Source organism: Vombatus ursinus, unplaced genomic scaffold (assembly GCF_900497805.2).
Source record: "Vombatus ursinus unplaced genomic scaffold, bare-nosed wombat genome assembly UNPS02014801.1, whole genome shotgun sequence".
In the NCBI taxonomy this organism is placed as follows: Eukaryota; Metazoa; Chordata; class Mammalia; order Diprotodontia; family Vombatidae; genus Vombatus; species Vombatus ursinus.
In genome coordinates this window covers 11,574,315-11,587,697 of record NW_020954579.1, presented here as the reverse complement: position 1 = coordinate 11,587,697, position 13,383 = coordinate 11,574,315, and the positions used below count along the sequence as shown (strand labels likewise).

The window sequence follows — 13,383 nt, the reverse complement described above, 5'->3', positions numbered from 1 at the left end:
TACAGAAAAAAGGAAACAAAAACATCTGATTTAGTGGCATTTTAAAATTGTTACTTTGATTTTGTTTCAAAGGAAACCAGGGTTTAAGGGACTTATTAATAAGATTTACACTTCCTTTAGGAGTGCTATTGTATATATGAGAACACAGTAGAAAAGCAGAAGACAAAAACTTTATGTTGTTTTTAATGCCCTCATCATTTCTTCTGAGAAATGTACCCATAGACAAGGGCAGAATATGATTAAAAGGAATACAGAGAACTGAAGGACATTTTGTTGGGCAGATTCTGTATGCTTATTGAGAGTATAAGGAATTTAGCATTAGAGAGGGTTATATATGTCATAAAGTTCTTAGAATCATCTTTTATTGAAATTTCATAGGTGTATAGAATATTGAGGATGGGAACAGTCATATGCTCCCTCTTTCAGTTAAGGAAGAACTCCCTCTCCTTTCTCCCCTCCCCTTCCCTTTCCCTTTCCTGTTTAGCATGAAGTTGATCACTTCTAGCTCAGTAGTGTCATCAGAGATTGAAAACAATTGTGCCTACTTCAGTGAGATTTTTCAATTGAAAAACAGTTGAAAAGTGAGGAGTAGAAAGAATACAGAACTGCTCTTCTGAAAATATAGACCTCTTCTGCATCTTATCAGTTTTTTATTTCCCTATCTTTCCATCTTCGCTCAGGATGGCTTCAGATGGCCTTTTGGCTGAATAAGACGACAACAGCTGAGATCAGTGAGTTTACACATTTATCCTCTATGAATACATTTCCAAGCAGTCATTTTGGTTTATTGTTCCTACTGAGTAAATTATTCCAACTTTTATGTGGAATGTGAGATTCTAATGATACTGTAGGAACACTGATAAGAAAATGTTCCTTAAGCTATAATGACTTCCTAACTTCATATCTTTTGTTGTCTGGAGTAGTTGTTTAATCTTACAAAATATATCTGTATATACATACATACTCATAGAGGAAGCTGTGGTGTAGTTGATGGAGAGCTGACACTGGTAGACCTGAGTTCAAGTCTGATCTCTGACACTTAGTGGCTCTGCGACCTGGGCAAATCCTCTTAGTGACTCACTCTCTAAGACAAAAAATTGCAGAGAATGTGCTTTGGGAGAGGAAGCTTCTCTGTGGGAGCTCCCTACACTGATGAATCCACAAGACTAATTTTTGAAAATATGTAGTGTGTGTGTGTGTAATAAAATAGATAAGCGGCTGGGCGTAGTGATTAAAGATTGGCCTCTAAGAGAGAGTTGTGCCTCTAACACAGAACAGCTCTGTGACCCTGACCCAGGCCCCAGGCAGCTCTCTCAGATTTCGGAGCAGGTACAGATAGATCTGCTTCGGGACCTTCTACATCCAGAGCTCCTTGCTCCAATGAAATAACAAGTATGTTTAAATTTAAATATATATATATGGATGGATATGTGTATGCATAGATTTAACTGTATACATACACATGTGAAAAAATACTTGTGGTATTATTGTACTTCTAAATATTTTGTAGTAAAATGTGATTGAATGAAGTTAATGGGAGGAAAAAAGACTTTTGTAGACAATTATGAAGAGCCCTTTATTTGGTAAATGAGTGTGAAGTCTGAGACAACCATAGATGATTTGAATAATGTGATTTCTGTCCTCATTGAAAAAAGTTATTGTACTGCTCTTTATTTAGAAGTCTCTTTAAGATAGCTACCACATTAGGAAAGTCACACATAGATCAAGTGGCAGAGTAATTTTTCTATGTTTCTTTGATAATTAAAAAAGTAGCATTCAACTGGATTTTAAGTTCTGGTTCTCCTTTGTGACTATTAACATATTTCCATGGGGGTCCTTTATTTTTCTTCTTGATTACTTTTCAGTGACAGGGTTCTCCAACAGTAGTATCACTGTCAAAATAACTACTTTCTGTCTACATTTCTGCTACATACCAAAATGCATAGGTTGGGCAAGGGGAAAAAAAAACATGAAAGCAACCTACTATACAGGTTTACAAACATGGTAAGAATAGAAAGAATAAAAAAAAATTAAAAATTTAAAATGGAGTCTAAATAGGCTGTTAAAATACTTAGGAGACTTGATTAAAAGACTAAATAAGTGTATGTAAATTTTCTTATGGATTGTTGTTTCAGGAATCTCAACAGACCAATTTTCTCATCAGCAGAGGCTTAGGGCTAGATAGATCACAGCTAGCATCCTGTAAGGAAGACTATCTCAAGGTTCAGTTCAGTTTTTCCCCTACTATGCTTGGTTATAATTCTTATGAGAATTATAATTCTTATTAGATTCTGGCTTCAACAGTAGAATAACCATGACAACTCACTATTCAGATTGACAAAACTGGTACCACTCAGTTTTGTTTCCAACCATGCTTGAGATATGTGTTATTTGGTACTGTAACAAGTTTCCAGCGAATAGAGTTAAGTTAGAGTGAAGAGAAAGATGGCAACTCAGACAAGTGCTACCATATAAGCAGGAATATTAAAGCTAAGATGTGGTCTTCAGAGCCAGAACCCTAAGTAGGGTGGAGTAGTAAATTATATAGAGGGTATTAACAGCACCTTGGAGGAGCACTTTCTCCTCTACCCGACTCAGTTTCCAGCCTCAGTGATCTACACCTTTTGCTGCTGGCAACTTCCCCTGATGTTCTTCCTCTTCTACCCCAATTACTCCTGGATAAGTCTTTATCTCCTTGAGACTTGTGCTTTCATCAGGGTAGAAACCTAAGTGTGTCTCAAGGTGGGCTTCTGACTGCTGCAAATGGTTCATGCTACTCCATCTCCTAGCCCCTGCCGTGGGCACTTTTTCCTCTATGGACTTTAACAGAGATAAGCCCCTTCTTTCACCACTTTGGCCCATGGGAAAATCTTGGCTATCACCAGTTCTGTTCACAACCATTTTGTTTGCATTGCAATTTTTGAATCAACTTTGAATCAACAGTGGGAAGAAGGCAAGCCTATGAGGCAGGGTAGTAGAGATTTTATTCCCATTTTACAGGTGAGAAAATAGGCTAACAGATTAAGTGATTTGCCCAAGGTCACATAGTTGTTTGTCTAAGCCTGACTTTGAACTCAGGTCTCCAAACTCCAAATCCAGTGCTACATGCTGCTTCTCAATTGGAGTTAAATTTAATTAGTAAGCAAATGTTTATTGAATTTGTACGGTGGAGGATATTATAGCCAGAATCTCTGCCTTCAAGAAACGTATAATTCATTGGGGTAGAAAAGACACATGACAATAATGAGTCAATATATAAATACCAAATACAGTGGTACACAGAATAATTGGTATAGAAGTTTAATGGAGGGAGTGATCATTATTGGTTGGGGTGGTCAAGGATGTCTTTATTGAGGAGATAATGTTTGAATTGAGCCCTAAACAATGAGTGGTATTCAGATAGGCTGAGAAAAGAGGGAAAGGCATTTTAATTTAAGGATGGGGGGCTTGAATTATTGTCATTCTTTATGCTTTCTCATGTTTTTAGAGAAAAAAGTAAACTCTTAGGAAAATTGCTTCTGAAAGAAACTGTTTTCCCATTTTATTTCCTTTTTTCCCAACCAAGAAGTCCTCCGTTCTGGGGGGTATTTATACTGTCCTTCTGCCCTACTTACATAGCATAGCATTATCACTGTTCTTTGAACTTTCCACATTGAAATGACAGCAGTGACTGAATTTTCTGCAAATTTAACTACAGTTGAAATATTGCATGAGTTTTGGGCATCTTGTGCAATCAATCATGGTAAATATGAACTTCATGAATGTAGTATAAGACAAGGGAGTACCTTATAATGAGCTTTTAAATATGAATATTTTCAGAGTAATTATATGTAATATAACACAATATATAATTTTGTATATTGTAATAAATAAATATTATATATGTATGATAGTAGACTACTATATTTATATATTATAATGATTATAACTATGTATTATAATATGTAATATCAGAGAACAAATTAATGAATAACAAATTCTGTAGTTAAGTACTATGCTTCTTTAGAATGACAGTTTCACAGTTTGAAGTTTCAAGTTTTGTCATTTTTTGGTTGCTCAAGCTATCTTTTCATGAAATCATAATGAAATTATTTTCTTATTTTCTTTATAAACTATTCCCCAGAATGCAAACTCTATAAGACATTTGGACATTTTCAGGAAAATACAAGATTATTGATCCCCTTTTTGCCTTCCAATAAAAAGGAAGTTACATTTAACTGCAAAAAGAGAGCCAGAATAAAACACATTTTAAATTAAATTTGAATCTTAACATAGGTGACTCAATCCAGGTGCCACTTCAGTTTTGTAGGGCACTGGGAGACTGTAGATATGCAAAGCAAATAACTGCTTCATACCCCTAGGATTTCCCATAATAGCTTGGGTATTTTTATCCACCTCTTTTTTCTCATGTGGAGGCATAGTTCTGTCCAGATAGCTCCTGAATTTCAAAAGGAATCGGAGAGATATTTATTTTGTAGTTAACAAAGGATAAGATGAAATTTTTGCTTGGTGGATTCAGATTTAGAGTTAAGCCACTGAACAGAAAATCCTGAGGTCTACTCACTCAATCAGCAAGCATTTATTAAGCACTTAATACTTGCCAAATGCTTCTCTAATTCCTGAGGTTACAAAGAAAAAGGTGAAAACGGTTTTTGCCTTCAAGGAGCTATGCCCTTGAGAAGCTTATAGTCTAGTGAGAGCTGCAGCGTTTATATGTGTTAGTATATAAATACATACAAAGTAGACACTGGGTAGCTTTGAGAAGGGAAAGCAGCTGGGGGGACTGAGAAAAACCTCCTCCAGAAGATGGCTTATGCCAAGTCAGAAAGCCCGAGATTCTCAAAGGGGTGGGGGTGGGGCAGATATAGGGGGAGGTACTCTTTCCAAGCATAGGAGAATCAGTACAGATGGTTCACACATGACCTCTTTTTCCATGTTGTCTGCAGTCAGCCAGCTAGGCCTGGGAAGAAGGGACTGTACCCAGTGAAGTGACTATAGGAATAAGAGAAAACCTTTTCCTTTTTTATTATACTCCAGATGGGGCTAATTTAAAAAAAATCATTAATGGTTCTATTTCAGTGTGGCAGGAGATCTCTGGTGTTCTGCCCCAGGGATCAATGCTTAGCCTTTTTCTATGCTATTTAACATTTTTATCAATGACTTATAGCAAGGTGTAGATGGAATGCTCATCAGATTTGGAAATGACACAAAACTTCGAGGGAGAACTAACACAGTGGATGATAGAGTCAGGATCCAAAAAGATCCTGACAAACTGTGTACAGCATTAGTTGCGTCTAGTAAGATGAAGCTCAGTAAGGATCAACCCAAATTTTACCCTTGTGTTAAAAAAAAAAACCCAAAACTTCACAGGTGCAGGATCGGAAGGCCTGCTGTTTGTCTAAAAAAGCTCTGGAGGTCTTAGTAAACTGAATACCCAATATAAGTGGGATGTATGATGCAACAGTCAAAAAAAACTAATACAGCCTGAGCTGCATTAACAGAGTCAAAACTTTTGTATTTTTCCCTAGTCAAACCAGATCTGGAATTAAAAAAAAAAATTTAGTCCTGGGCACCACTGTTTAAAATCACTGATAATCTGGTAAGATTCTAGAAGAGGTTAGTCAGGGTAGTGAAAGGCTTTGAGTCCATATTGTATGAGAATGGGTTGAAGGAAGTGGGCATGTTTAATCTGGAGAAGTCTCTGGGAGAGAGTTGTAGTTATCTTTGAATATTTGAAAAGCTTACATATGGAAGAATTTCTGTTAGTTCTCTTTAGCCCCAGAGGGCAGAACCAGGACCAGTGTGTCCAAGCTGTAAAGAGGCAAATTTAGGCTTAAAGTCAGGAAAAACTTCCCAACAATTAAAGCTATCCCAAAATGGAGTGGGCTAAGAGGTGGTGGTTTTCCCCTTATTGGAAAGCTTTAGGCAGTGGCTAGTTGGTCACTTCCTAGGTTATGTTTTCGTGGTAATGTCTTTTGGGTTGGACTTCTCAGATCCCTTCTGACTGTCAAATTTTGTAATTTTGTGATCTTAGAAGTTGCAGTCTGAGGAAAATATTCACTGTGTGTTCATGTTTCCCCTACCCTGATCCAATGTTTTTATACGGGTAAAATCTAAACAGAACATCAAGCATAGTCTTAAAGAGGAAAAGAAGTTATAAAAGGGAAACCAGAGCGAAAGACCTAGGGAAGGAGGGACAGGGCAGTTCTGTTCCTCTGTAATGCATGGTAGTAGTTTGCAAAAAGGGAAAAGGATGTTGTTGAGTGATTGCATACATTAAATGGTCACCAGTTATGCTTTCTTGAGTCGCTGCCTCAGCCAGCTGTGGAATAGAATGAAAAAGCATTTATTAAACTCTTACTGTGTATAGGTCATTGGGGGAAGGAGATAAGGAAGATTACAGAGTTTTCTTTATGGCTAGTTCTGTGTAAAAGTTTTACTTGGGAATAGCAGAATAAGAATGACATTAATATAATTAACCTATATTAAATGAAACAAAAAATTAGTACGTGAAGACATGTCTGGCAGGCATCTTTGGCGTTTCTACATGTATATCTTTGTGCATGAAAAACTCTTTGATAATTGGACATGTTATTTATCTAGATGCCATGACAACAGAACGAGCAGCTAAACAAAACTTCCTATGATCCTTTAAGTAGTTAGAGTTTTGTAACTTTGGTTAGTGTTTATTTACCTTTTCTAGGTTCCGCTTTTCCCCACTCTGTATTATGTATTAGTAGATCTGTTTTCTTTCTAATGATTAGACAAGTTCATGGGAGCTAGTTGATTAGTATAACTGCACTATTCAGAGTTGGAAAGGTAAAACATGAGTGTCAACACAAGGCATCTCCTCTTTAGGATCCTAGATGTGGAGCTAGAAGGGACCTCAGAGGCCGTTTCAGCCCCACCCCTTCATTTTGCAGAGGAGGAAACTGAGGCACAGAGAGATGAAGTGATTTGCCAGGGTCAGTCCCTCAGGTAGTGAGGCAGTATTCAAAACCTCTTGAACCCCAAGTCCTTTCCACTCTGCCATGCTGCTTCCCTAACTTCCAAACAATAGTAATTAGATCAATTACTTAAAAAAAAGCAATTATAGTAAGAAATTAAGGACACCAGAATAATCAAATATCATTTCAAAGCATTTATTTACTTCCTTTTTGTGTGCAGGTTGGGGTTAAATTTTCATGATGCACGAAGCAAGGGACAGGCAGAAATTCATCAGTAATGCCCAATATCTGCGGGATATGCAGCACAAGGTGGACTCCGAGTACCAGGTACATGAATAAAGCGAGTCACTGCATATGCCCTTCTTGCAATAGTAATGTAATGTTCATGTGTGATCGAATGTCATAAAGTAATTGTTGTAGCATGCTAGGGTGTAACTAGATGTACTAGACTGTGAGAAGGTATGAAGGAGTTAATGTGGAAGTGACCAAGGATGCAGTGTTGGCATAGTGGAGAAGGGACCTAGGATTTAAAGTTAGAGGACCTGGGTCTGAAGTCCTCAGTACCCCAGCCTCATCTCTGTGGTTGTGGTGTCAGCATCAGGAGCCAAGAAGACAAGATGAGGAAAGGCAGATTCCAGGTTCTGTGAGTCGTCCAAGGGGAGCTCCACGGGGGCCTGAGATGAGAAAAGGACTTCTAGCACCAGGACCTGCAAGCCACTCCCTTTGCCATGCATGCTCTCTAAATAAACTGGTGGGTGAATGTGTCACAGACTTGTGGGGATGTCTGTTTTTATTATACTATCCCAGTAAATAAATGCCGTTTTTCTTTTTTTTAATTTATTTTTTGTATTTATTTTGTTAAATAGTTCCCAATTACATTTAATGTGTGGTTCAGGCCTTACTCAGGAGTATTGCTGGCTGTGTCTCTGATACTTCTGGTGTGTGTGGGGGAAGACGGGGACCAGAGAGAGACAGAGAGACAGAGAGATTGAGAGATTAAGTTCAAGTGCCAGCCTTCAAACCAGGGAGACCTGAATTCAAGTGTTACCTCTGACACTAAAAGGTTGGATGACTCACGGCAAGTAATTTAACATCTTCATGCTATGTGCAACTCTCTTAAGACTATTAACTTACAGAAGAGGTGCAATCAGCATTGGTAGAAGTTTTCTCACCTAGGAGTTCCCAGTGCTAATGATACAGGTCTAGTTTCTATCCCTTTATAAAGTATATATACTTATATGGAGTATTTCAATAAATACCCTTTTCTAAAAGCTAATTGGATGACCAACTGACATCAACTGATAATCATGCAGGGAAAGAAACCAGTTCAGACTCATAAACTATAGTACAAGAAAGGTGCTCCACCCCTTCCCTTTCCCTTCCCTCCCTGCCCTGCCTTAAGACTAACATTAGGATCCAGAGGATATTTAGTGACTACTTAAACTAGCAACTGTTTCTATTCTGGTCAGAAACTCTGAGGGTCTTCCCCTTCCAGACTGATTGTTTTGTGAAGGCAAACTAGGCCATCTTTTGCCTCAGTTCTGACCTAACCTTCAATTTCTGAGTGGGCATTGGCTCAGACAAACTGCCATCTGTGAAAGACCTTACCTTATAAAGGCCAAGGTCTCCCACTGCATTGGGCGGGGGAAGGCAGCAGTCACCAACCATCCTGATGCCTTGCCACTGGACTCCAATGACTGGAGCAGAGGTGAGACTGATGACTTTGCCCAGCTTTGCCTCACTTAAATCCAATTCACTTGCAAATCACTCTCCTGAAGTCGTTGGTCCCCCTCAGAGAATGAAAGGAGCCCTGGGGACCGTACTTGTGGGGGTTAGGAGAATAGACCTGGGCATATACCACATGTGGGTGGGGCTAGCTCGAGATAAACATTAGGCTCTTGTTATTTGTAGGAGAGCTTTTCCACCTGGGACTTTTGTTATTGGATAACCTTGTTTTCAGGATTTTTTTTCTCTCTTGTTTTAGATTGCAGTTATATAGTAGCCAAGTTTCTGATGTGTTTCCTTAAAAGTCAGACCAGGGTCTTTGTCAGAACTTTTGTGTGAATGCTTATGTAAGTTATAAGAAGGCAAAGCAACAAGCATTTATTAAGCACTTATTATTTGCTATGGCCCTGATACCCCTTAACCCTACAGTACTAACACTAGAACCTTGAAGAGATGCAGCAGCCATCTAAGCTCTGGGGACCTGACCTGCTAATGTGAATGGGGGTTCTGAGAGTAGCGCCAGAACATGTGCTATACTAATATTAGTAAGAAAGGACTTGATCTTTTCAAATATAATTATGTAAAGATGTGTATAGACTTGTATATATTATTTGGCAAACAATCAACAAGCACATATTAAAGCTTGCTATGTGTCATATAGTGTGCTGGGTGCTGGGGTTACAAAGACAAAATTAAAACAGTCTGTACCGTATTCATTTTCATTTACAAAGAAAGGAGGACAGCACTTACAGTTTAAAGAATCCTAATAGCACAATGTCCCCATACATTATGAAAAAGGTCATAGGGACTATAAACCAGACCTTACTAAATGCATAGTTTAGTTGTCCCTAGCATAACTAAACTTGACTTGTTGTTAATGAGCCGGGCAAAAATAGTCTCTCTGAATCTTGTGCATAAATGATTCCTGCTATTTCTTAAAATAAGTTAAAGTGATAGCAAAGTTTTTTCAGGTCTACATGTTAATAGTCAGAGGGAAAAGCAAAACCAATCTCATGTTATATTGAGACTTTCCCTTTTGGTGACTGGGTGGGACTCTTCAGGAAAAACAAGAGGAAATAAACATTTAATGGCATGTTACATGCTATTTCAGAATCTGGCAAATACTATATAATTATGTGCCATCTTAGAATTTAGTTATAGTACTCTAGGCTGCTCTTGTAGTCTTATTGTCTTTTTTTGTTGTGTTTTCCCCCCAATGTGTTAGTGTAACTTGAAGTGGAATTTAGCCATTAATGTTCACTACAAAGCTTGAAGAAAAATTGTACTTAATGCTTCAAAATTATTTTTTCATAACCTATCAAAATTCCCTGAAACACAGGGCTCTGATAGGTGAGCTTTTGGTTTATCTTATCCAGAAACAGGTCTTTGTGCCATTTCCCAGACATCTCTACATGATGCTGCCTCCATTCTAGCCACTATCCCCATCTCATCCTCACTGGAACCCTGGACTCTGCCCCGGGGCCCTGGAGGTGAGATTTTGCCATATCTTGTCCAGAACCAGGCGTCTGTACCACTTCTCAGTCATCTCCACAGCGTGTCACATCTAAACTGCCTTTTCTCCAGCCCCCTTTTGTTTATTGTTTTTCATTTTTGGATTATAAACTTCTTGAGGGCAGGGGCTATCTTGTTTATTTGTATTTGTATCCCCAGTGCTTAGCAGTGTACCCAGCACTAGTGCGAGGTAAACATTAAGTGTTCACCTAATAAGCACTTATTAGATTATCTTTCTCTCTGTCCAATATATTCAGAATGGTTAGACACCTAAAAGTATCATCCACTCCCTTTCATATGTCACTTATCAGGCCAGTTCCATAATATATGGATCAAAACCAGAAAGACATAAACCCAAATAGGGAAGTTCCAGAATGCTTTACACAAGAGTAAGAGAATCTTAGATGCTTCTCCTACAGTATTACTCAGTTTAATAATATCATTACTAATTTAAAGCCCATACTAGATAACATGTTACATGCAAGTATAGCAAGAGCAAACAATAATAATAATAATAATAATAATCAACATTTATTAAGTGCCTGCTATGCTACACACACTATGCTAAGTGCTGTGATACAAAGAGAGGCAAAAGATAATGCCTGCTCTCAAGGAACTCACAGTCTAATGGGGAAGAACTTGCAAACAACTATGTATATACAAGCTATATTCAAAATAAACTGAAGATAATTAGTAGATGGAAATCACTAGAATTAATGGGGATCAAGAAGGGCTTCCTGTCGAAGGTAAAATTTAAACTGGGACTTGAAGGAGGCCAGGGAAGCCAAATGAAGAGGTAGAGCATTCCAGGCATGGGGGTCAGTCAATGAAAATGCCCAGTGTTGAGAGATAAGAGTTTCTCATTTGAGGAGCGGTAAGAAAGCCAGTGACACTGGATCACAGAGTATAGGGGGCAGGAGAGTTAAAAATATAAGAAGAGTACAGAATGTGTGTGTGGGGAATGTTATGTTATGAACAGTAGGCTGTTCCTTCCCAAAAGGCTTCACCCTTCCCAAAATATATGTGGATTTTGAGCAACAGCACTAAGAAAGTAAGAGGCCATTTACCATGAACTCTGTCTTCTGTCCCTCTCCCCTATTTCACAACCCCTTGATATCATCCTCCATTTTCTTTTCTTTACTCTGATATTGGATAAAGAAGCTCCTCTCTTTACCTTTAAACCCATCCTCTCCTGTCTTTTCCAGATAATTTTCTGCACAATTGTCTCTGCCACCAGTCTTCAATCTCTTTGCTTGATCTTTCCTTGCTGCCAACAAACATGTTCAATTACCCTCTACAATTAATAAACCTTCAGTAAGCCCTACCATGCCTTCAAGCCATTATCCTATATTCCTCCTCCCTCCCTTAGTCAAACTCCTGGAAAAGAAGTCTATACTTGCTGCTTCCAGTTCCTCTCCTCTGCTCACTTTTCAACCCTTTTCAGTCTGGCTTTTGATATCTTTAAACTATAATTCCTTTTTCCAAAGTTATCAGTGATCTCTTTATTGTCATACCTGATCAGTTCTTCCCAGTTCACATCTTAATTGACCTCTTTATGGTATTTGACACATTTGACTACTCTTTCCTTCTAAATAATCTATCATTTCAGGGTTTTCATGATGCTGATCTTTCTTAGTTTTCCTTATACCTGACAGCTCCTCAGTGTTCTTTGCTGGATTTTCATCCATTATACACTCCTTAACTTTAGGGGTACCCCAACACACTGTCCTGAGAATTCTTCTCTTACCATGTTCTCTCTTATTGATGTCATTAACTCTTATGGGTCTAATTGTCATCTGTGCTAATGTCTCCTAGGACTCCTCTCTCTCTTGTGCTCCATTCCAACCCTTCAAACATCCTTTTAGACATTTTAGCTGGATGTGCCATAGACATCTAGAATTTAACATAGAGAACACATTTTTCTCCTCAGAACCACACCTTACACTGACCTTCAGCAAGGACACCACTGTTCTTCTAGTTGTTCATGTTAGAAATATCATTTTTATAATCAACTCCTTATTCTCCCTCATCCTCCATACTTAATCAGTTGCCAAAGCTTCTTGATTCCTACATCCATAACTTCTCTCCCATACACCTCTTTCTCTCCAGTTACAAAACTGCCGCCCTAGGTCGAGTCATTATCGCCTCTAAAACACAATTCTGATCATGTCAATCCCCTGCTCAATAAATTCCAGGGCTACCATTTGTCTCCAGGATGAAATATAAACTCTTCTGTTTGTCATTTATAGTCCTTCTCAATCTGCCTTTTGAGCTCTATTACATATTAGACCTGTTCATACATTCTATATTTCAGACAAACTAGTCTCTTCACTATTCTTATCTATGATGATAATATTGAAAATTTATACAGTGTGCCAGGGACTATGCTAACCCACTTTAAAATATGATTTCATGTTGGAGAAGATGTGGGAAAATTGGAACACTAATGCATTCTTGGTGGAGTTGTGAAATGATCCAACCATTTTGGAGAACAATTTAGAACTATTCCCAAATTATAAAATTGTGCCTACCTTTTGACCCAGCAATACCACTTCTAGGTCTGTATCCCAAAGAGATCATAAAAATGGAAAAAGGACCCACATGTACAAAAATATTTATAGCAGCTCTTTTTGTGGTGGCAAAGAATTGGAAATTGAGGGGATGCACATCAATTGGGGAATAGCTGAATAAGTTGTGGTATATGAATGTAATGGAATACTGTTGTGCTATAAGAAATGATGAGCAGGTGGACTTCAGAAAAATCTGGAAAGACTTATGTGAATTGATGCTGAATGAAATGAGCAGAACCAGGAGAACATTGTACATAGTAACAGCCACATTGTGTGATGACTGACTTTAATAGACTTAGCTCTTCTCAGAAATGCAAGGATCTAAGACAACTCCAAAAGATTCATGCTGGAAAATGCTATCCACATACAGACAAATAACTGTGGACTCTGAATGCTGATTGAAGCATACTATTTGCTCTCCTTTTCTTTTGTTGTTTTGTTTTGTTTCTTCTATCTCTTGGTTCCTCCCATTAGTTCTAATTCTTTTTTACATCATGACTAATGTGAAAATATGCTTAATATGAATGTATAAGTATAGCCTATGTCAGATTGCTTGCCATCTTGGGGAGGAGGGAGAAAAGGGAGGAGGAGAAAATTTAAAACTCAAAATCTTATGGAAATGAATGTTG

General features: G+C 38.1%; 1 protein-coding gene across 1 annotated transcript in view; it reads left to right on the top strand.

Moving 5' to 3' along the window:
* Positions 1-564: 564 nt before the first annotated feature.
* MARCH10 (membrane associated ring-CH-type finger 10) overlaps positions 565-13,383 on the top strand; it is a 197,491-nt gene continuing 184,672 nt past the window's right edge. The window contains 2 exon segments of the mRNA XM_027872972.1: positions 565-731; positions 7,168-7,274. Of these exon segments, the coding sequence (XP_027728773.1) occupies positions 7,185-7,274 (90 nt within the window). The 5' untranslated portion in view covers positions 565-731; positions 7,168-7,184.